The sequence below is a fragment of the Phyllobates terribilis genome, unplaced genomic scaffold (genome assembly GCF_046119375.1).
Source record: "Phyllobates terribilis strain yellow unplaced genomic scaffold, ASM4611937v1 Scaffold_2__4_contigs__length_985480577, whole genome shotgun sequence".
NCBI lineage: Eukaryota > Metazoa > Chordata > Amphibia > Anura > Dendrobatidae > Phyllobates > Phyllobates terribilis.
In genome coordinates this window covers 323,561,941-323,585,495 of record NW_027362762.1, presented here as the reverse complement: position 1 = coordinate 323,585,495, position 23,555 = coordinate 323,561,941, and the positions used below count along the sequence as shown (strand labels likewise).

General features: G+C 48.2%; 2 protein-coding genes across 2 annotated transcripts in view; one reads left to right on the top strand and one right to left on the bottom strand.

The window, feature by feature from the left end:
- The window catches only part of PCID2 (PCI domain containing 2), a 67,457-nt gene extending 55,008 nt beyond the window's left edge, over nt 1–12,449 (top strand). Inside the window, exons 14-15 of the mRNA XM_073664408.1 lie at nt 10,886–11,009; nt 12,237–12,449. Coding sequence (XP_073520509.1) covers nt 10,886–11,009; nt 12,237–12,326 — 214 coding nt within the window. The 3' untranslated portion in view covers nt 12,327–12,449. The remainder of the gene's footprint in view (nt 1–10,885; nt 11,010–12,236) is intronic.
- Nucleotides 12,450–14,702: 2,253 nt separating this feature from the next.
- Nucleotides 14,703–23,555, bottom strand: part of PROZ (protein Z, vitamin K dependent plasma glycoprotein) — a 46,403-nt gene continuing 37,550 nt past the window's right edge. Inside the window, exons 6-8 of the mRNA XM_073664407.1 lie at nt 18,593–18,681; nt 17,674–17,791; nt 14,703–15,591 (exon numbers count right to left, since the gene is read on the bottom strand). Coding sequence (XP_073520508.1) covers nt 15,077–15,591; nt 17,674–17,791; nt 18,593–18,681 — 722 coding nt within the window. The 3' untranslated portion in view covers nt 14,703–15,076. The remainder of the gene's footprint in view (nt 15,592–17,673; nt 17,792–18,592; nt 18,682–23,555) is intronic.

Sequence of the window (23,555 nt, the reverse complement as noted above, 5' to 3'; positions counted from 1 at the left end):
TGTCTCTCTAGCTCTCCCTCTCTCTCTAGCTCTCCCTCTCTCTCTAGCTCTCCCTCTCTCTCTAGCTCTCCCTCTCTCTCTAGCTCTCCCTCTCTCTCTAGCTCTCCCTCTCTCTCTAGCTCTCCCTCTCTCTCTAGCTCTCCCTCTCGATCTAGCTCTCCCTCTCGATCTAGCTCTCCCTCTCGATCTAGCTCTCCCTCTCGATCTAGCTCTCCCTCTCGATCTAGCTCTCCCTCTCGATCTAGCTCTCCCTCTCTCTCTAGCTCTCCCTCTCGATTTAGCTCTCCCTCTCTCTCTAGCTCTCCCTCTCGATCTCTCTCTAGCTCTCCCTCTCGAGCTCTCTCTAGCTCTCCCTCTCGAGCTCTCTCTAGCTCTCCCTCTCGATCTCTCACTAGCTCTCCCTCTCGATCTCGATCTCTCACTAGCTCTCCCTCTCCCTCTCGATCTCTCACTAGCTCTCCCTCTCGATCTCTCACTAGCTCTCCCTCTCGATCTCGATCTCTCACTAGCTCTCCCTCTCGATCTCGATCTCTCACTAGCTCTCCCTCTCGATCTCGATCTCTCTCTAGCTCTCCCTCTCGATCTCTCTCTAGCTCTCCCTCTCGATCTCGATCTCTCACTAGCTCTCCCTCTCGATCTCTCACTAGCTCTCCCTCTCGATCTCGATCTCTCACTAGCTCTCCCTCTCGATCTCGATCTCTCACTAGCTCTCCCTCTCGATCTCGATCTCTCACTAGCTCTCCCTCTTGATCTCTCTCTAGCTCTCCCTCTCGATCTCGATCTCTCTCTAGCTCTCGATCTCGATCTCTCTCTAGCTCTCCCTCTCGATCTCGATCTCTCTCTAGCTCTCCCTCTCGATCTCTCTCTAGCTCTCCCTCTCTCTCTCTCTAGCTCTCCCTCTCTCTCTCTAGCTCTCCCTCTCGATCTCTCTCTAGCTCTCCCTCTCGATCTCTCTCTAGCTCTCCCTCTCGATCTCTCTCTAGCTCTCCCTCTCTCTCTAGCTCTCCCTCTCGATCTCTCTCTAGCTCTCCCTCTCGATCTCTCTCTAGCTCTCCCTCTCGATCTCTCTCTAGCTCTCCCTCTCGATCTCTCTCTAGCTCTCCCTCTCGATCTCTCTCTAGCTCTCCCTCTCGATCTCGATCTCTCACTAGCTCTTCCTCTCGATCTCGATCTCTCACTAGCTCTCGATCTCGATCTCTCACTAGCTCTCCCCTCGATCTCTCACTAGCTCTCCCTCTCGATCTCGATCTCTCACTAGCTCTCCCTCTCGATCTCTCACTAGCTCTCCCTCTCGATCTCTCACTAGCTCTCCCTCTCGATCTCGATCTCTCACTAGCTCTCCCTCTCGATCTCGATCTCTCACTAGCTCTCCATCTCGATCTCTCACTAGCTCTCCCTCTCGATCTCTCACTAGCTCTCCCTCTCGATCTCGATCTCTCACTAGCTCTCCCTCTCGATCTCGATCTCTCACTAGCTCTCCCTCTCGATCTCTCACTAGCTCTCGATCTCGATCTCTCACTAGCTCTCCCTCTCGATCTCTCTCTAGCTCTCCCTCTCGATCTCGATCTCTCACTAGCTCTCCCTCTCGATCTCGATCTCTCACTAGCTCTCCCTCTCGATCTCGATCTCTCACTAGCTCTCCCTCTCGATCTCTCACTAGCTCTCCCTCTCGATCTCGATCTCTCACTAGCTCTCCCTCTCGATCTCTCTCTAGCTCTCCCTCTCGATCTCGATCTCTCACTAGCTCTCCCTCTCGATCTCTCACTAGCTCTCCCTCTCGATCTCGATCTCTCTCTAGCTCTCCCTCTCGATCTCGATCTCTCTCTAGCTCTCCCTCTCGATCTCGATCTCTCTCTAGCTCTCCCTCTCGATCTCTCTCTAGCTCTCCCTCTCGATCTCGATCTCTCACTAGCTCTCCCTCTCGATCTCTCACTAGCTCTCCCTCTCGATCTCTCACTAGCTCTCCCTCTCGATCTCTCACTAGCTCTCCCTCTCGATCTCGATCTCTCACTAGCTCTCCCTCTCGATCTCTCACTAGCTCTCGATCTCGATCTCTCACTAGCTCTCCCTCTTGATCTCTCTCTAGCTCTCCCTCTCGATCTCTCTCTAACTCTCCCTCTCGATCTCTCTAGCTCTCCCTCTCTCTCTCTAGCTCTCCCTCTCTCTCTCTAGCTCTCCCTCGCTCTCCCTCTCTCTCTCTAGCTCTCCCTCTCGATCTCTCACTAGCTCTCCCTCTCGATCTCGATCTCTCACTAGCTCTCCCCTCGATCTCGATCTCTCACTAGCTCTCCCTCTCGATCTCGATCTCTCACTAGCTCTCCCTCTCGATCTCGATCTCTCTCTAGCTCTCGATCTCGATCTCTCACTAGCTCTCCCTCTTGATCTCTCACTAGGTCTCGATCTCGATCTCTCACTAGCTCTCCCTCTCGATCTCGATCTCTCTCTAGCTCTACCTCTCGATCTCGATCTCTCACTAGCTCTCCCTCTCGATCTCGATCTCTCACTAGCTCTCCCTCTCGATCTCTCTCTAGCTCTCCCTCTCGATCTCTCTCTAGCTCTCCCTCTCGATCTCTCTCTAGCTCTCCCTCTCGATCTCGATCTCTCACTAGCTCTCCCTCTCGATCTCGATCTCTCACTAGCTCTCCCTCTCGATCTCGATCTCTCACTAGCTCTCGATCTCTCACTAGCTCTTCCTCTCGATCTCGATCTCTCACTAGCTCTCCCTCTCGATCTCGATCTCTCACTAGCTCTCCCTCTCGATCTCGATCTCTCACTAGCTCTCCCTCTCGATCTCTCACTAGCTCTCCCTCTCGATCTCGATCTCTCACTAGCTCTCCCTCTCGATCTCTCACTAGCTCTCCCTCTCGATCTCGATCTCTCACTAGCTCTCCCTCTCGATCTCTGTCTAGCTCTCCCTCTTGATCTCGATCTCTCACTAGCTCTCGATCTCGATCTCTCACTAGCTCTCCCTCTCGATCTCTCACTAGCTCTCCCTCTCGATCTCGATCTCTCACTAGCTCTCCCTCTCGATCTCTCACTAGCTCTCCCTCTCGATCTCGATCTCTCACTAGCTCTCCCTCTCGATCTCTCTCTAGCTCTCCCTCTCTATCTCGATCTCTCACTAGCTCTCCCTCTCGATCTCGATCTCTCTCTAGCTCTCCCTCTCGATCTCTCTCTAGCTCTCCCTCTCGATCTCTCTCTAGCTCTCCCTCTCGATCTCTCTCTAGCTCTCCCTCTCGATCTCGATCTCTCACTAGCTCTCCCTCTCGATCTCGATCTCTCACTAGCTCTCCCTCTCCCTCTCGATCTCTCTCTAGCTCTCCCTCTCGATCTCGATCTCTCTCTAGCTCTCGATCTCTCTCTAGCTCTCCCTCTCGATCTCTCTCTAGCTCTCCCTCTCGATCTCTCTCTAGCTCTCCCTCTCGATCTCTCTCTAGCTCTCCCTCTCTCTCTCTAGCTCTCCCTCTCTCTCTCTAGCTCTCCCTCTCTCTCTCTAGCTCTCCCTCTCTCTCTCTAGCTCTCCCTCTCGATCTCTCACTAGCTCTCGATCTCGATCTCTCACTAGCTCTACCTCTCGATCTCGATCTCTCACTAGCTCTCCCTCTCGATCTCGATCTCTCACTAGCTCTCCCTCTCGATCTCGATCTCTCACTAGCTCTCCCTCTCGATCTCGATCTCTCACTAGCTCTCCCTCTCGATCTCGATCTCTCACTAGCTCTCCCTCTCGATCTCGATCTCTCTCTAGCTCTCCCTCTCGATCTCTCTCTAGCTCTCCCTCTCGATCTCTCTCTAGCTCTCCCTCTCGATCTCTCTCTAGCTCTCCCTCTCGATCTCTCTCTAGCTCTCCCTCTCGATCTCTCTCTAGCTCTCCCTCTCTCTCTAGCTCTCCCTCTCTCTCTAGCTCTCCCTCTCTCTCTCTAGCTCTCCCTCTCCCTCTCTCTCTCTCTAGCTCTCTCTAGCTCTCCCTCTCTCTCTAGCTCTCCCTCTCTCTCTAGCTCTCCCTCTCTCTCTAGCTCTCCCTCTCTCTCTAGCTCTCCCTCTCTCTCTAGCTCTCCCTCTCTCTCTCCCTCTCGATCTCTCTCTAGCTCTCCCTCTCGATCTCTCTCTAGCTCTCCCTCTCGATCTCTCTCTCTAACTCTCCCTCTCGATCTCTCTAGCTCTCCCTCTCGATCTCTCTCTAGCTCTCCCTCTCGATCTCTCTCTAGCTCTCCCTCTCGATCTCTCTCTAGCTCTCCCTCTCGATCTCTCTCTAGCTCTCCCTCTCGATCTCTCTCTAGCTCTCCCTCTCGATCTCTCTCTAGCTCTCCCTCTCGATCTCTCTCTAGCTCTCCCTCTCGATCTCTCTCTAGCTCTCCCTCTCGATCTCTCTCTAGCTCTCCCTCTCGATCTCTCTCTAGCTCTCCCTCTCGATCTCTCTCTAGCTCTCCCTCTCGATCTCTCTCTAGCTCTCCCTCTCGATCTCTCTCTAGCTCTCCCTCTCGATCTCTCTCTAGCTCTCCCTCTCGATCTCTCTCTAGCTCTCCCTCTCGATCTCTCTCTAGCTCTCCCTCTCGATCTCTCTCTAGCTCTCCCTCTCGATCTCTCTCTAGCTCTCCCTCTCGATCTCTCTCTAGCTCTCCCTCTCGATCTCTCTCTAGCTCTCCCTCTCGATCTCTCTCTAGCTCTCCCTCTCGATCTCTCTCTAGCTCTCCCTCTCGATCTCTCTCTAGCTCTCCCTCTCGATCTCTCTCTAGCTCTCCCTCTCGATCTCTCTCTAGCTCTCCCTCTCGATCTCTCTCTAGCTCTCCCTCTCGATCTCTCTCTAGCTCTCCCTCTCGATCTCTCTCTAGCTCTCCCTCTCGATCTCTCTCTAGCTCTCCCTCTCGATCTCTCTCTAGCTCTCCCTCTCGATCTCTCTCTAGCTCTCCCTCTCGATCTCTCTCTAGCTCTCCCTCTCGATCTCTCTCTAGCTCTCCCTCTCGATCTCTCTCTAGCTCTCCCTCTCGATCTCTCTCTAGCTCTCCCTCTCGATCTCTCTCTAGCTCTCCCTCTCGATCTCTCTCTAGCTCTCCCTCTCGATCTCTCTCTAGCTCTCCCTCTCGATCTCTCTCTAGCTCTCCCTCTCTCTCTCTCTAGCTCTCCCTCTCTCTCTCTCTAGCTCTCCCTCTCTCTCTCGCTCTCCCTCTCTCTCTCTCTAGCTCTCCCTCTCCCTCTAGCTCTCTCTCTAGCTCTCCCTCTCTCTCTAGCTCTCCCTCTCTCTAGCTCTCCCTCTCTTTAGCTCTCCCTCTCTCTCTAGCTCTCCCTCTCTCTCTAGCTCTCCCTCTCGATCTCTCTCTAGCTCTCCCTCTCGATCTCTCTCTAGCTCTCCTTCTCGATCTCTCTCTAGCTCTCCCTCTCGATCTCTCTCTAGCTCTCCCTCTCGATCTCTCTCTAGCTCTCCCTCTCGATCTCTCTCTAGCTCTCCCTCTCGATCTCTCTCTAGCTCTCCCTCTCGATCTCTCTCTAGCTCTCCCTCTAGCTCTCTCTCTAGCTCTCCCTCTCTCTCTAGCTCTCCCTCTCTCTCTAGCTCTCCCTCTCTCTCTAGCTCTCCCTCTCTCTCTAGCTCTCCCTCTCTCTCTAGCTCTCCCTCTAGCTCTCCCTCTCTCTCTAGCTCTCCCTCTCTCTCTAGCTCTCCCTCTAGCTCTCCCTCTCTCTCTAGCTCTCCCTCTCTCTCTAGCTCTCGATCTCTCTCTAGCTCTCCCTCTCGATCTCTCTCTCTAGCTCTCCCTCTCGATCTCTCTAGCTCTCCCTCTCGATCTCTCTCTCTAGCTCTCCCTCTCGATCTCTCTCTCTAGCTCTCCCTCTCGATGTCTCTCTAGCTCTCCCTCTCCCTCTCTCTCTAGCTCTCCCTCTCTCTCTAGCTCTCCCTCTCTCTCTAGCTCTCCCTCTCGATCTAGCTCTCCCTCTCGATCTAGCTCTCCCTCTCGATCTAGCTCTCCCTCTCGATCTAGCTCTCCCTCTCGATCTAGCTCTCCCTCTCGATCTAGCTCTCCCTCTCGATCTAGCTCTCCCTCTCGATCTAGCTCTCCCTCTCGAGCTCTCTCTAGCTCTCCCTCTCGAGCTCTCTCTAGCTCTCCCTCTCGAGCTCTCTCTAGCTCTCCCTCTCGAGCTCTCTCTAGCTCTCGATCTCGATCTCTCACTAGCTCTCCCTCTCGATCTCGATCTCTCACTAGCTCTCCCTCTCCCTCTCGATCTCTCACTAGCTCTCCCTCTCGATCTCTCACTAGCTCTCCCTCTCGATCTCTCACTAGCTCTCCCTCTCGATCTCTCTCTAGCTCTCCATCTCGATCTCTCTCTAGCTCTCCATCTCGATCTCTCTCTAGCTCTCGATCTCGATCTCTCTCTAGCTCTCCCTCTCGATCTCGATCTCTCACTAGCTCTCCCTCTCGATCTCTCACTAGCTCTCCCTCTCGATCTCGATCTCTCACTAGCTCTCCCTCTCGATCTCGATCTCTCACTAGCTCTCCCTCTCGATCTCTCTCTAGCTCTCCCTCTCGATCTCTCTCTAGCTCTCCCTCTCGATCTCTCTCTCTAGCTCTCCCTCTCGATCTCTCTCTCTAGCTCTCTCTCTCTAGCTCTCCCTCTCGATGTCTCTCTAGCTCTCCCTCTCGATGTCTCTCTAGCTCTCCCTCTCTCTCTAGCTCTCCCTCTCTCTCTAGCTCTCCCTCTCTCTCTAGCTCTCCCTCTCTCTCTAGCTCTCCCTCTCTCTCTAGCTCTCCCTCTCGATCTAGCTCTCCCTCTCGATCTAGCTCTCCCTCTCGATCTAGCTCTCCCTCTCGATCTAGCTCTCCCTCTCGATCTAGCTCTCCCTCTCTCTCTAGCTCTCCCTCTCGATCTAGCTCTCCCTCTCTCTCTAGCTCTCCCTCTCGATCTCGATCTCTCACTAGCTCTCCCTCTCGATCTCGATCTCTCACTAGCTCTCCCTCTCGATCTCTCTCTAGCTCTCCCTCTCGATCTCTCTCTAGCTCTCCCTCTCGATCTCTCTCTCTAGCTCTCCCTCTCGATCTCTCTCTCTAGCTCTCTCTCTCTAGCTCTCCCTCTCGATGTCTCTCTAGCTCTCCCTCTCGATGTCTCTCTAGCTCTCCCTCTCTCTCTAGCTCTCCCTCTCTCTCTAGCTCTCCCTCTCTCTCTAGCTCTCCCTCTCTCTCTAGCTCTCCCTCTCTCTCTAGCTCTCCCTCTCGATCTAGCTCTCCCTCTCGATCTAGCTCTCCCTCTCGATCTAGCTCTCCCTCTCGATCTAGCTCTCCCTCTCGATCTAGCTCTCCCTCTCGATCTAGCTCTCCCTCTCGATCTAGCTCTCCCTCTCGATCTAGCTCTCCCTCTCGATCTAGCTCTCCCTCTCTCTCTAGCTCTCCCTCTCGAGCTCTCTCTAGCTCTCCCTCTCGAGCTCTCTCTAGCTCTCCCTCTCGATCTCGATCTCTCACTAGCTCTCCCTCTCGATCTCGATCTCTCACTAGCTCTCCCTCTCCCTCTCGATCTCTCACTAGCTCTCCCTCTCGATCTCTCACTAGCTCTCCCTCTCGATCTCGATCTCTCACTAGCTCTCCCTCTCGATCTCGATCTCTCACTAGCTCTCCCTCTCGATCTCGATCTCTCTCTAGCTCTCCCTCTCGATCTCTCTCTAGCTCTCCCTCTCGATCTCGATCTCTCACTAGCTCTCCCTCTCGATCTCTCACTAGCTCTCCCTCTCGATCTCGATCTCTCACTAGCTCTCCCTCTCGATCTCGATCTCTCACTAGCTCTCCCTCTTGATCTCTCTCTAGCTCTCCCTCTCGATCTCGATCTCTCTCTAGCTCTCGATCTCGATCTCTCTCTAGCTCTCCCTCTCGATCTCTCTCTAGCTCTCCCTCTCTCTCTCTCTAGCTCTCCCTCTCTCTCTCTAGCTCTCCCTCTCGATCTCTCTAGCTCTCCCTCTCGATCTCTCTCTAGCTCTCCCTCTCGATCTCTCTCTAGCTCTCCCTCTCTCTCTAGCTCTCCCTCTCGATCTCTCTCTAGCTCTCCCTCTCGATCTCTCTCTAGCTCTCCCTCTCGATCTCTCTCTAGCTCTCCCTCTCGATCTCTCTCTAGCTCTCCCTCTCGATCTCGATCTCTCACTAGCTCTTCCTCTCGATCTCGATCTCTCACTAGCTCTCGATCTCGATCTCTCACTAGCTCTCCCCTCGATCTCTCACTAGCTCTCCCTCTCGATCTCGATCTCTCACTAGCTCTCCCTCTCGATCTCTCACTAGCTCTCCCTCTCGATCTCTCACTAGCTCTCCCTCTCGATCTCTCACTAGCTCTCCCTCTCGATCTCGATCTCTCACTAGCTCTCCCTCTCGATCTCTCACTAGCTCTCCCTCTCGATCTCTCACTAGCTCTCCCTCTCGATCTCTCACTAGCTCTCCCTCTCGATCTCGATCTCTCACTAGCTCTCCATCTCGATCTCTCACTAGCTCTCCCTCTCGATCTCTCACTAGCTCTCCCTCTCGATCTCGATCTCTCACTAGCTCTCCCTCTCGATCTCGATCTCTCACTAGCTCTCCCTCTCGATCTCTCACTAGCTCTCGATCTCGTTCTCTCACTAGCTCTCCCTCTCGATCTCTCTCTAGCTCTCCCTCTCGATCTCGATCTCTCACTAACTCTCCCTCTCGATCTCGATCTCTCACTAGCTCTCCCTCTCGATCTCGATCTCTCACTAGCTCTCCCTCTCGATCTCTCACTAGCTCTCCCTCTCGATCTCGATCTCTCACTAGCTCTCCCTCTCGATCTCTCTCTAGCTCTCCCTCTCGATCTCGATCTCTCACTAGCTCTCCCTCTCGATCTCGATCTCTCACTAGCTCTCCCTCTCGATCTCGATCTCTCTCTAGCTCTCCCTCTCGATCTCGATCTCTCTCTAGCTCTCCCTCTCGATCTCGATCTCTCTCTAGCTCTCCCTCTCGATCTCTCTCTAGCTCTCCCTCTCGATCTCGATCTCTCACTAGCTCTCCCTCTCGATCTCTCACTAGCTCTCCCTCTCGATCTCTCACTAGCTCTCCCTCTCGATCTCGATCTCTCACTAGCTCTCCCTCTCGATCTCGATCTCTCACTAGCTCTCCCTCTCGATCTCGATCTCTCACTAGCTCTCCCTCTTGATCTCTCTCTAGCTCTCCCTCTCGATCTCGATCTCTCTCTAACTCTCCCTCTCGATCTCTCTCTAGCTCTCCCTCTCTCTCTCTAGCTCTCCCTCTCTCTCTCTAGCTCTCCCTCTCTCTCTCTAGCTCTCCCTCTCGATCTCTCACTAGCTCTCCCTCTCGATCTCGATCTCTCACTAGCTCTCCCCTCGATCTCGATCTCTCACTAGCTCTCCCTCTCGATCTCTCACTAGCTCTCCCTCTCGATCTCGATCTCTCTCTAGCTCTCGATCTCGATCTCTCACTAGCTCTCCCTCTTGATCTCTCACTAGCTCTCGATCTCGATCTCTCACTAGCTCTCCCTCTCGATCTCGATCTCTCTCTAGCTCTACCTCTCGATCTCGATCTCTCACTAGCTCTCCCTCTCGATCTCGATCTCTCACTAGCTCTCCCTCTCGATCTCTCTCTAGCTCTCCCTCTCGATCTCTCTCTAGCTCTCCCTCTCGATCTCTCTCTAGCTCTCCCTCTCGATCTCGATCTCTCACTAGCTCTCCCTCTCGATCTCGATCTCTCACTAGCTCTCCCTCTCGATCTCGATCTCTCACTAGCTCTCCCTCTTGATCTCTCTCTAGCTCTCCCTCTCGATCTCGATCTCTCTCTAGCTCTCCCTCTCGATCTCGATCTCTCTCTAGCTCTCCCTCTCGATCTCGATCTCTCTCTAGCTCTCCCTCTCGATCTCGATCTCTCTCTAGCTCTCCCTCTCGATCTCGATCTCTCTCTAGCTCTCCCTCTCGATCTCTCTCTAGCTCTCCCTCTCGATCTCTCTCTAGCTCTCCCTCTCGATCTCTCTCTAGCTCTCCCTCTCGATCTCTGCCTCTCTCTGCAGCGGACTTCCCCCGGAACGCCGAACATTGCACCCGAATTCTTGGAGAAGTCCGTGTTCAGCATTTAGAATCGGACACGAACTGTTCAGTACGAACCCCGAACTAAAAGTTTTGGGTTGCCCATCTCTAGTTATGAAGAATTGCAGTGTGAGCATCTCCATTTAACATGCATGACGTTGATTAAAATGTGCTCTCATAGAGGATATAGTGTATATTCTCACATTTCATGATTTACATTCTACATTAGGAATTCATTGAATGTACTAATAGCAACATGAGATTTCTCTAACACCATACACTCTGTCAAAACTTAAAATTAAAACTTTTCTTCCCAGTAAAATCTCATTTCGATCATTTAGACAGAGACACGCCATTCTTAAAATGTGCATTATAGGGTTCACAGAGAGAACATTGATCCAAAAGGTTTTAGGCTTATTGAGAATTATCTTGTGTTGCACATTATACAAATAAAAAAACACTAAATTTGAGCTTGATTTAAGCTGGTATACATGCAGCATATAAACGCATGTTCACAATGGCCATAAATCAGAAAAAAACCTACAAGAAGCAAAATGAACATAAACCCTGCTGTAAATAAATAAAAAACAAAAGTGCATTTAAATAAAATAGGGTTCTTAGTAACACTGTTTTTGATCAAAAATAGCATAAAAGCTATCCCACCACGACAAGGTGAACCCTTTCGGGATGGTCCTACTCTGTGTAATATTAAAAACCTTACCATGTGTCAAAGTTGAACTCCGTGTGTAAATAATGGCTGACAAAGGACCGGGTCCCAAACTGTTGACACCAGTTTTTTGTATTCTTTGTGTTTTGCTTTTTTACATTATACAAATTATTAATATTTTTTTTTGTGTTTTCATTGACCAAATGCAGATATTTGCTACTGCGGACACATCAGCTTTCTCTGGATGCCTTTCTGGTTGCCCTAAAATTTATGCAAGTGAAGGATGTGGATATCGATGAAGTGAATTGTATCATAGTCAATCTGATCTACACGGTAAATTAATTAATGATGTCTTTAATGTTCCAGAATAGCCACTTACCAGTAATATTATTATGTACCACGTAATTTTCTTCCAAGGATAATTTGTGAAATATTTATTCTGAAATTGTTTAAACATTCTCTATACATGTTACATGAGGGATTGGACTTTAGGGCAAGAAAAAGAAATCTAGTTTGAAATGATCATCATATAGGGCATGAAACAGGGAAACGTTGCTTTTCCTTTGGAGGACTTAATGGACCTATGTAATACAATATAGCCCAGTCATTTCAGGAGAAGATGTGTGAATATTATCACCCTAATATTTATTAAAATGCCCAATCCACTGCCATCATAGTGCGGTGATCTGATGCTGTTAACAGATTATGCATCAAAATGCATTATATAGTGATATGAAAAAACAACAGACATCCCGTCTTCACAGATGATTTGAATGAGAGGAACATTTATTTAGAATAAAAATTACATTTAAAAGGGATAGATAACAATAATATATAAATTCATATATGGGATTCCCTATGAGAGAGGGATCTGACATGTTGCAAAAGGATTCAGTTTTCTGGCTCACAGCCATGGAGTTTCTATGCATGTCTGACCAAATAATGTGGAACATCAGTAATAATTAAAGAATTGCTAAGCAATTATTAGTTGTCAAGGATAATTATGTTGAAACAGACTTGGAGGCGCCTTGTTTCTGTGAGTACAACTTATCCATAGAACAGCATCTTACAGAACATCCTAACAATATCTGCAGGCTTAGCCTTGCTGACTTTTAGCTGAAGCAAAACATGATTTTATAAAGCGGTAATATAACATATTCCCAAAATATGGATTGTAATAGGTGTATTGATTATTTTGTTTATCAATACCTATATCACTTTTGATTATGCCTTACTGAGAAAGTAAAGGTGTGCAAACTAACGTAAAAAGCATGTTACACACTGTGGTGGTAATAGTTTTGCCACATAGGACTTGCTAGGAAGGAAGCAGACCTGTAATCTATAGACACCCTTATGTACCCTAATCTGCTTACATTACATTCAGCATGTTTTACCCTTTAAGCCACTAACCCGGACGTAGTCATAACGTGCAGCGTTGATCAGCATGCTCCTATGGAGTATCACACAGCGAGAACACACCATGTACTCCTGCTTTACCTTAGTAAAAATGTAATTATATAACATCAGTTTTTACCGTGACCTATATTGTTCTCTTTCTAGGGGCACATTAAAGGCTACATCTCTCATCAGCATCAAAAGCTTGTGGTCAGCAGGCAGAATCCCTTTCCTCCCCTGTCAACAATCAGTTAACAAGAGTCGCATTGAAGATGATAAATGCCAAGTTTTAATTTCATAGATTTGTATAAGTAACTTTCTATTGTTTTCCTGTTAATGTATATTTTTCACAATCCAATAAAACAAGTTTTTTTTCTATTACGTGCTTTAGATTGCAGTTCAGGTCAGAACACAATGTAGCCTTGTTTACTGGGGATTTCAGTAGGGAAAAAAATCAAATTGCATGTAAATATATATGCAGTTTTTGTAGTCTGTAATATACACTCACTTTTTTTTGTTAACTTAAGGGTATTACATCTTTGTAACTTTGTGAGTCTACTCCGAAACTCACCTGAAAAGTTCTAACTGGAGGCTCAAAATAGTGAACATAGGCATTTTCTATATAAAAACGACCTGCTGCTCATATGTTCAGTTTTTTCAGCGTCTTTTAACCACTTCAGGTTTCCAAAGATGCCAAGTTGTTAAAAGAAGTGATATGAACTTTCTTCAGCTGTCTTGCACTCTGAAGACGCTGTATACTTTACAATACAAGTCAGTGGGAAGGCTCAAAAGATATCCAGGACGTCTTGTTGAGTGTTTTTACTTGAAAAACTACTAGTGGTTTCTTCATTGTCAGAGTTAAAAAAAATAAAATAAATACCCCAAAAATTAAAGAAGAAACCGCAGTCGAGCAAAACTATGGAAAAATGCTCCGGAAACGGTAAAAAAAAAGCCAAAAAAGACGACGCTTCAGTAATGAAAACCAGCGATTCCTGAAGCGGTTTCTGGTTGGAAACCTTGCCTGCCTGGAGAAGATGTCATGTGCACATACTCATAGGCTGAGTTCACACGATGCGTTTTTCATGCGTTTCCGCGGCGTTTTTGCAGTTGCGTAAACGCCGCGGAAACGCATGAAAAACGCATGGTAGAAGGGCAGCAATGTTCCCCAATGGAAATCCGCATGTGCTGTGCCCATGATGCGGATTTTTCCGCAGTGTAAACGCTGCGGTCAAAAATCCGCAGCATGTCAATTAATTTTGCGGAAACGCTGCTCTTTTGCCGCCATTGACTTGCATTAGACCGCATGGAATCCGCATCACTGTATATGTTGATGCGCTTTTCATGCGGTCTAATGTGCGGATGGTACCCGGGTGTGGATGAGAGGACTCTCATCCAGACCCAGGTACCATTAAAAAAAAAAGAATAAAATAAAAAATATATATATTCTCACCTTCTGACGGCCCGCGCTGCGTCCTGCCGGCTTCCCGCGCACTTCGCGGTTGAATGAAGGACCTTCGCTGACGTCAGAGTCATGTGACGGGTCACGTGACGCTGACGTCGGAAGGTCCTACAGTCTTCACTGCCGGCAGCCGGGACCGATGAAGCAGGACACCGGGGGCCATCAGATGGTAACGTATAGATTTATTTTTTATTTTTTGACATCACACACTATATAAATCCATGCCGGTTGCATGGATTTATATAGTGTGAAGTTGACAAGCACTTTCCAAGTGATGCTAAAATCACTTGGGAAGCGCTTGTCAACCCGCATGCGGAAATGAAAGTGAAGACCGCTTCATTTCCGCATGTCCCTGGCAGGAAACCGCATGTACAATCCGCATGCGTTTTTTCCTGCCAGAGAGATGCAGAAACGCTCAGGAAAAAATCCTGAGCATTTCTGCATCGTGTGCACATACCCTTAAAATTACCCACACAATCACACTAGAAATATACCAAACCTCTGCATGAATGCACTTAAAGAGAAGGCGTGCAGGAGTAAGATGTGTCTAATATATTAAGAGGCGCAAGACATTTAAGGGGGACCTGTCACCTTAGAAAGTGCTATGTACCTGCAGATATAGGGTTAATCTACAGGTACATATCATCACAATGCTGTCCGGTCACCTTACTGAGAGTCCGGCTACCAGCAATAAATTAAGTTACTCCCTCCTGGCAAACGCCTAGTTAGAGCCATGGGGGCGTGAACAGAGGGGCTACAGTCACCACTCTCTATACTGTCTCGGGGCATGATTACAGCCGGTGCTTACAACATAGAAGTTCATTTCCTCCCAGTAGCCGGACTTTCACTAAGGTAGCATTAATCCTATATCTACAAATAAATAGGGTTTTCTGGCGGTGACAGGTTCCCTTTAATGATTTAGGCACATCTTATCACTGGTGTGCGCCCCACCAGAAATGTAACCCAGTCCCGTAACTTTTGAAGAATTCACCATGCTGGCTTCAACACGCCCTGTCCCATCCATACTCCACCCACTTTGATGGATTTTGCCAAGAATAGTGTGAAATTGCTAAAAGTTGCCGCAACTTCGAGATGCGCAAAGATTTAGCAGCTTTTCAAGGTGACTAACCGAGCAACTGTACAGCACAGATCTAACAACAGATGAGCCACAATTGTTATTTTGAAGCAAATACAAGTATTTATTAAAATTAATATCTGTGGTGGTAATGGGTCTTCTTTAAAATAAAAAAATCTTTTTAAAAGATTTTTTTTTCAATAGTAATAACTAATACTGGATTCAGATCTCGGAAACTGTCGGTACAGATCGTCTGCCAATATTGTCCCATTCTCCCAAAATAAGCAAAATCAATCTTGAGACCTGGTGTCCATTTCCACAATAATTTGATTTACATATAATTTTTCAGCTTTTTGGCATGTTAAATGATATTCTATGAAGAGCAAACATTAAGGATAGTAAATGTATATAATACAATACTTGAAAATGGTCAATATATATTAGCATTTGCATTAAAAGCCCAGTACAATATTAACTACTATTCTGCCTCAACCACATGATATACCTGGATATTTTGGTAAATGTAAACACATTTGGGTTCCAGGCTTCCTGATTTATGGATCCCATAATCCCGGTCAAGAACCATGCGCCATTGTGTTCGATAGCCAAATGGCTTCCGCCAACCAGTGCATGGTCTATGTTCCTGTTTGATGTGGCACAGAACATTCGGTTCGTTTGTGTTGCATTGAAAGCAGATTCACAAGTTTCTTTATTAGTTTCTGCTACAGAAAATTGAACGGGCATTATTTCCATATATTCTGCGTTTAGCGTCCAGCCACCTACTGTACCTGGGACACGTGGAATCAGCACGCTCTCGGCAAAGTCTTTCTGGGGGATGCAGATGGGTAGAATATGTTTACTAAACTTGATACCTTCCTCCAGTTTAAGGAGAGCAATGTCATTGTCTATTGTGTCCTTCGAGTATTTTGTGTGGATACGATGGCTCGCCACCTTGATCTCCTGCATCTTCTCAGTGCCCTTGTTTCCTGTAGAATTAGACACAGGTTATACAAAGAAGTATAAACAGAAAAAAACTGACCGTCACATCCAAGACAAGAAATAGGTGTGTGCAGGTGCTTACTAGAAGCAGCTACCTCCATATACAACTAATAAGTAAAGTAGCACTCTGCAATGCTAGGTACAGTACAGACCAAAAGTTTGGACACACCTTCTCATTTAAAGATTTTTCTGTATTTTCATAACTATGAAAATTGTACATTCACACTGAAGGCATCAAAACTATGAATTAACACATGTGGAATTATATACTTAACAAAAAAGTGTGAAACAACTGAAACTGTGCCTTATATTCTAGGTTCTTCAAAGTAGCCACCTTTTGCTTTGATGACTGCTTTGCACACTCTTGGCATTCTCTTGATGAGCTTCAAGAGGTAGTCACCGGAAATGGTTTTCACTTCACAGGTGTGCCCTGTCAGGTTTAATAAGTGGGATTTATTGCCTTATAAATGGGGTTGGGACCATCAGTTGTGTTGTGCAGAAGTCTGGTGGATACACAGCTGATAGTCCTACTGAATAGACTGTTAGAATTTGTATTATGGCAAGAATAAAGCAGCTAAGTAAAGAAAAACAAGTGGCCATCATTACTTTAAGAAATTAAGGTCAGTCAGTGCGAAAAATTGGGAAAACTTTGAAAGTGTCCCCAATTGCAGTTGCAAAAACCATCAAGTGCTACAAAGAAACTGGCACACATGAGCACCGCCCCAGAAAAGGAAGACCAAGAGTCACCTCTGCTTCTGAGGATAAGTTTATCAGAGTCACGAGCCTCAGAAATCGCAGGTTAACAGCAGCTCAGATTAGAGACCAGGTCAATGCCACACAGACTTCTAGCAGCAGACACATCTCTTCAACAACTGTTAAGAGGAGACTTTGTTCAGCAGGCCTTCATGGTAATATAGCTGCTAGGAAACCACGTCTAAGAACAGGCAACAAGCAGAAGAGATTTGTTTGGGCTAAAGAACACAAAGAATGGACATTAGACCAGTGGAAATCTGTGCTTTGGTCTGATGAGTCCAAATTTGAGATCTTTGGTTCCAACCACCGTGTCTTTGTGCGACGCAGAAAAGGTGAATGGATGGACTCTACATGTCTAGTTCCCACCGTGAAGCATGGAGGAGGAGGTGTGATGGTGTGGGGGTGCTTTGCTGGTGACACTGTTGGGGATTTATTCAAAATTGAAGGCATACTGAACCAGCATGGCTACCACAGCATCTTGCAGCAGCATGCTATTCCTTCCGGTTTGCGTTTAGTTGGACCATCATTTATTTTTCAACAGGCAATGACCCCAAACACACCTCCAGGCTGTGTAAGGACTATGTGACCAAGAAGGAGAGTGATGGGGTGCTACGCCAGATGACCTGGCCTGCACAGTCACCAGACCTGAACCCAATCAAGATGGTTTGGGATGAGCTGGACCGCAGAGTGAAGTCAAAAGGGCCAACAAGTGCTAAGCATCTCTGGGAACTCCTTCAAGATTGTTGGAAGACCATTTCTGGTCACTACCTCTTGAAGCTCATCAAGAGAATGCCAAGAGTGTGCAAAGCAGTCATCAAAGCAAAAGGTGGCTACTTTGAAGAACCTAGAATATAAGACATATTTTCAGTTGTTTCACACTTTTTTGTTAAGTATATAATTCCACATGTGTTAATTCATAGTTTTGATGCCTTCAGTGTGAATGTGCAATTTTCATAGTCATAAAAATACAGAAAAATCTTTAAATGAGAAGGTGTGTCCAAACTTTTGGTCTGTACTGTATGCAAACATGAAACATATGAAATATGAATAGCATTACTGCTGTAGAAAATAGAAATAACTGAGAAATCTTAGCGCATAAATTGGCCAATTCATGTGTACCTGGTAGCCGCGATAAGGCGTTTCTTCATGTTCGCATACTTAGCGTTGCAGAGTGCTACTTTACTTATTAGATACAAAGAAGTATATTCTTATAAAGAGTTAAAAACATGAAATAATTGTTTTACTGCATAAATAGCCTCAAAATCCTGCATAATGAAAGGACTAAACCCTTCCGAGCAATTAAGTTTGTCCCTTACCTGCAAGGATGAAAATTGGATCCTGCTGACTGCTGCACTTTGCGGTTGTAAGTACCAAAGACTGGTTAAGTATGACCCCATTGCAGAAAGGAGTCCCTTCTGAATCTAATAGTAGTACCTGGAAAGAAATTACCCTTCTTAGAGAATTAGAATTTGGGGTAAGTTCTTACATTGTAATGATTTTGTGGTTATGTTTTTTAGTCCTAATGATAACCTAAAAAACAAGTGTGACAGGTTCTTGTTATTCTGAAATACCAATAATGTTTTTTAGAAAAGTTCTGATCATAATTAATAAGATTTAATAATGTTTCAGTAAAGAAGCACCCTGGATTTAGTTTTTTTTTGTCTTTGCACCCTCAACTGTCACACGCACTTCTTTTATATAGTATACTTACTTCCATGCATTTCAATCCCTTTCTTCTCTTCAAACTGCATCTTGGAATTCAGATCTCCTTTATGCTATCAATCCCATGATGCTTCAACACTGCATCACATGGACAGTTAGAGCTAGTACCATCTACTGTGGTAACAGTGTGATTATCCTCTCCTCTTTATTCTCCTAAGTAAGCTAATAGATTATTAATAGACCGTGAGGGAGGCTGAACTGTGATCTCCAACATTATAACTCGGTGACACTAGCTGCGTAATAATCATCATTAATTGTGATAGAAGTTTCTGTTCCCCCTTCATTACACAGGAAGTTCTAGTAATTAAAAATGTGACCCTCTGAAGGGAACATAAAGCCATTTATATATTAAGGGATGACCATTTCATCATATGACCTAGCTGAAGACAAGTATACTATTACATTTCAGATAGGAACAACTACGTGAAGCTATTTTAGCTGAATTATATCAAATGGGGACTAGTGATAGATTTTAGTTAAAGAAAAAACCTGCAGTGCTACTTTAAACTTTACCTGCCAGGGTAAAGGATTGGTGATGTTGCTCTCGATACCTGGCAATATAGTTTTCTCATCATTTACCAATTGTCCACAAGCATAGGGATCTGTCAATACAGGCACAAAACAAGAGCAAAATATTATTCCAATGACTGATCACTTTCCATTGCACTATGTTATAATTTAGCAATGTTGTATTTCCGTGAATTGGACTGAGTGTTGTAAGGCTATGTGCCCACGATGCAGAAATGCTCCGGATTTTTCCTGAGCGTTTCTGCATCTCCCCTGGCAGAAAAAACGCATGATGATTGTACATGCGTTTTTCCTGCCATGGACAACTGGATGTGAAGCGTTCTTCACATGCATTTCCGCATGGGGGTTGACAAGCGCTTTCCAAGCGATTTTAGCATCACTTGGAAAGTGCTTGACAACTTGGTCACACTATATAAATCCATGCAAATGGCATGGATTTATATAGTGTGACCGAAAAAATGTTAAAAAATAAATATTATACTTACCTTCTGATGGCCCCCGGAGTCTTTATTCGATCCGTCCTGGTTTGCCAGCAGCTTGCGGTACACTGAAAGACCTGCCGTCACATGACTAAATGACGTCAGCGCAGGTCCTTCAGTCCACCGCAATCTGCCGGCAAGCGAAGACAATCGCACCGTGGGCCATCAGAAGGTAAATATAATATTTATTTATTCTGTTGCCTCATTGGGGGACACCGGACCATGGGTGTTATGCTGCTGTCCACTAGAAGGCGACACTATGCTTAATCTGAAAAAGATTAACTGTGGCTCCTCCTCTGCAGTATACACCCCTGGACGGCGTCAGCCTTCTCCAGTTTTTGCTTAGTGTCGCATAGGAGGCACACCTAAAGATTTTTACTCCCGATTTTTTTCTTTTTTCCGATTTTTTTCCGACAGAATTACAGTTGAAGATAAGTGGGTCTGCGAGACTCCCGGCATGGCTCCTTCCTCTGCCCCCTTTTATGGGGTGCACAGTTGAAGTCCAGATGTCTACTTACCATGTCGCTCCTTCCCCAGCCCCTCGGGTGCTGGTTCGAAGTCGAGACCACCCTCCTTCCCCAATTCCTTTTGGTCTCTGGGTTGAGGTCGAGGCGAGGATAACAGCCCCCTGATGGTGACAGCAGCACCCTCCCTAATCCCCCTCGGGGGGGTATTAGGTTGAGACGCCTCAGGTAGGGCCTGTGCAGGCATCAGCAGCTCCCAGTAGCTGACACTCTGCACCGAGTTCAGGAATCCCAGCCCTGCTGCGGACTCCTGTTGGGGCCGGGGGAGAGTGCAAGGCAGACATGGCATACATAGACACAGGCCTTCCCAGCCCTGTCTCTTTGCTGGCACCAGCGCTATGGTGCATCAGGGGGACCCTTCAAGGGCCCCCCCCTTACACTAATACCCCCACCGCCATTACTGCCGTTAAATCCGGGGGGGTCCGGTTCAGATCCGGCACCCCAACCCGGACTTCCGCGCCGGCCTAGAGCCCTTTTGGGCATCGGCTATAAATTTACACCGCGGCTCCAGCCTAGCCGAAGCCGCCGCCCATTCTCCGCCCCCCGGCCCGCCCCCCAGATGACGAAGATGACACTCTACAGTGTCATTGAAGGGGCGGAGACAGACTGAAAGGGCGCGTTTTTCAGCAATAATACCGCCCTTTTCAGCTCTCCGCCCCCCTTCTTCTCCACACTCCGGCGGCCATTATCTGCTACATGAACATTAACCCTGCAGCTACCGGTCGGCACATACAGACCAGGCCTGCCAGTCTCCGGGGGGCACAGGATTGTGGATCTGCGGCGCTGGACTTAAGAGGCACACTGGTGGGGTAAGATCACAGCTGGAGTCTCTCACTCGGCTGTGAATCCTATAAGCTTCTCTGCATTGCTGGCCCCCTCTGCATAGCCACCCCTGTATACTATGCCGAGCTCGAGGTCCAAGAGAATCAGGCAGGACTGCTATTATGCACTCTGTACAGCCTGCAGTAATACTCTCCCCAGTGGCAGCACGTATCCACATTGCCAGGACTGCATGCAGACTGCTGTGCCAGAGCCCCATGAAGCCCTTGCCAATACTTCGGTGCCTAATACCACACCGGAATGGGTCACTCAGATGTCGCAATCTATGACGCAGTCTATAGATAACCTCACATCCACATTGCTTCAGGCTCTGCAGAGTCATGCCTCGGCTATGAACACTACTCAGCAAAGGGAGAGTTCCACTCGGGGACATGATGGCACGGGCACATCCACGTCTAGGTCAGGACGCAAGCGGACCCACAGGTCACGTTCATCTGCGTCATCCCATACCACACGGTCGTCCCCTTCCAGTGAGAGACACCGTACTCCCAGCTCATCTAGACCGTCACCTGACAGGGACAGACAATGCAGATCCCCACAGCCATCCCTGACCAGAGAAGGCCTCCGCTCCGGTTCTCCCAGCAGGAGACGCCTTAGTGATACACCGGATTCGGAAGACATCTGTGATTCCGACTCAGACAAGGAAACCGAAGGGTCCCTAATCCCTATCCCCCCTGGCAATACAGTGCTAGTTGATGATCTAATCTCATCCATCCATCGGGTGCTGGACATCTCCGACCCACCCCTGGAGACACCAGGACATAAGATTTCCTTTGATGGAGTCCTGAAACCGCCTAAGGTCTTCTTTGACCACCCAGAGTTTAAAGCGATCCTTAAAAAGCAGTTCTCACAACCTGTGAAAAATTTACTAATCGCAAATATCTGGAGGCGCGGTACCCCTTCCCACAGGAGGTCACCAAACAGTGGACAGATCCACCTGAGGTGGATCCCCCAGTCTCCAGACTAGCAGCACAGACACTCCTTTCACTGCCAGATAGCTCAACCCTCAGGGACACAGCAGACCGGCAGGTGGAACGCATGGCTCATTCAATTTTCGAGGCCGCAGGGGCCTCCCTGGCTCCCGCGTTCACCTCGGTTTGGGCTGCCAAGGCCATCTTGGCCTGAGCCAAAAATTTAGAAACTGGCCTACAAGCATCTACCCCTGAACTGTCGGACCAAGCGGCCAAAATAGCAGTTGTAGCAGATTACATGCTCCATGCAGCTCTGTATTCTGCAAGGGGTGCAGCGTGGATAGCATCAAACGCCATCACGATTCGGCGTATCCTCTGGCTGCGGGAATGGAAAGCAGATGCAGCCTCAAAGAAGTCCCTCACACACCTCCCATACCTCAGTGGTCGGCTTTTGGTGAACAGTTGGACACAATGATATCCAACGCCACCGGGGGTAAGAGTACCTCTCTCCCCCAACTGAAGCCCAAACTCACTTACAAAAAGCGCAATCAAGCACGATTCCGGCTGGTCCGTCTCGCGACCAGCACAAAATAACAACCGCGCTCCATGCAGGGACAACACTCGGTCGACGCAAAAGTCGGACAAGACCTGGCATTCAAGGGCAGGCCAGTCAAAATTTAAAAGGGGAAAATCTCGCATTTCCTCCTCATCATGACTCACGGACTCTGGAAGACACCCCACCTGTAGGCGGCCGTCTTTCGCTCGTTCACCAAGTCTGGCTGCCTATTACAGAAGACAGGTGAGTCAGGGAACTAATGTCTTCAGGATACAAAATAGAGTTCACGTCCAACCCACCAAACAGATTCTTTCTGTCTGTTCCCCCAAAACCGCCAGACAAGGCTCTTGCCTTCCACCACGCGGTCTCCTCGCTTCTTCAAGCAGGAGTCATAGTACCGGTCCCCACGGCCGAGCGCTTCCAAGGGTTTTACTCACATTTATTTGTAGTCCCCAAAAAAGGAGGCAGCTTACGGCCCATACTGGACCTAAAACAGCTCAACAATTATGTACGGGTACGTAATTTTCGCATGGAGTCCCTTTGGTCCATCATTGCGTCCATGGAGAAAGGAGAATTTCTCGCCTCCATAGACATTCAAGACGCATACCTGCATATACCAATTGTGCCCGCCCATCAGAGATTTCTCAGGTTCGCAATCAACCAGGAACACTACCAGTTTGTGGCTCTCCCGTTCGGACTCGCCACAGCTCCCAGAGTGTTTACCAAAGTCATGGCAGTCACCATGGACGTCCTGCACTCCAGGGGCATAATAGTCGTTCCATATCTGGACGATCTCCTCATCAAGGCTTTCACCTTCAAGGACTGCGAACTCAGCATCTCAATCACAATAGACATTCTGAGTCACCTGGGCTGGTTAGTCAACCTACAAAAGTCATCACCAACCCCGAGTCAGTCTCTGACCTTCCTGGGAATGTTATTCAACACCCTCAAGGGTCTAGTACTCCTTCCCAAGGACAAAGCACTGCCTCTCTGTTTAGGAGTCCGCACCCTACTTCGCAAACCCCCTCGTTCTCTCCGGTTTGCCATGAGAGTCCTTGGCAGGATGGTGGCGGCAATAGAAGCGGTCCCATTTGCCAAGCTTCACCTCAGGCCTCTCCAACTAAACATCCTCAAGTTATGGGACAGGAACCCTTTTTCTCTTGACAGGGAGTTCCAGTTGACGTCGACAACCAGGAGGTCCCTGCACTGGTGGCTCAAGCCAACCTCACTAACAAAGGGGAAATCCTTTCTCACGGCTCAATGGAAAGTTCTGACCACCGACGCGAGCCTGACTGGTTGGGGTGCGGTACACCTACACCACAGAGCACAGGGCAAGTGGTCCCCAGAAGAAGCGACCATGCCCATCAACATCTTGGAAATTCGTGCCATTCTCCTGGCGTTGAGAGCCTTCCATCACTTACTGGCAGCCTCTCACATCAGAGTACAGTCGGACAATGCCACGGCTGTGGCATATGTGAATCACCAAGGGGGGACCCGCAGTGCCCAGGCGATGCGAGAAGTGACACACATTCTCCACTGGGCGGAAGACACAGGTTCGGTTCTCTCGGCGGTCCACATTCTGGGTGTGGACAACTGGGAAGCAGACTTCCTCAGCCGGCAAGGAATGGACCCGGGAGA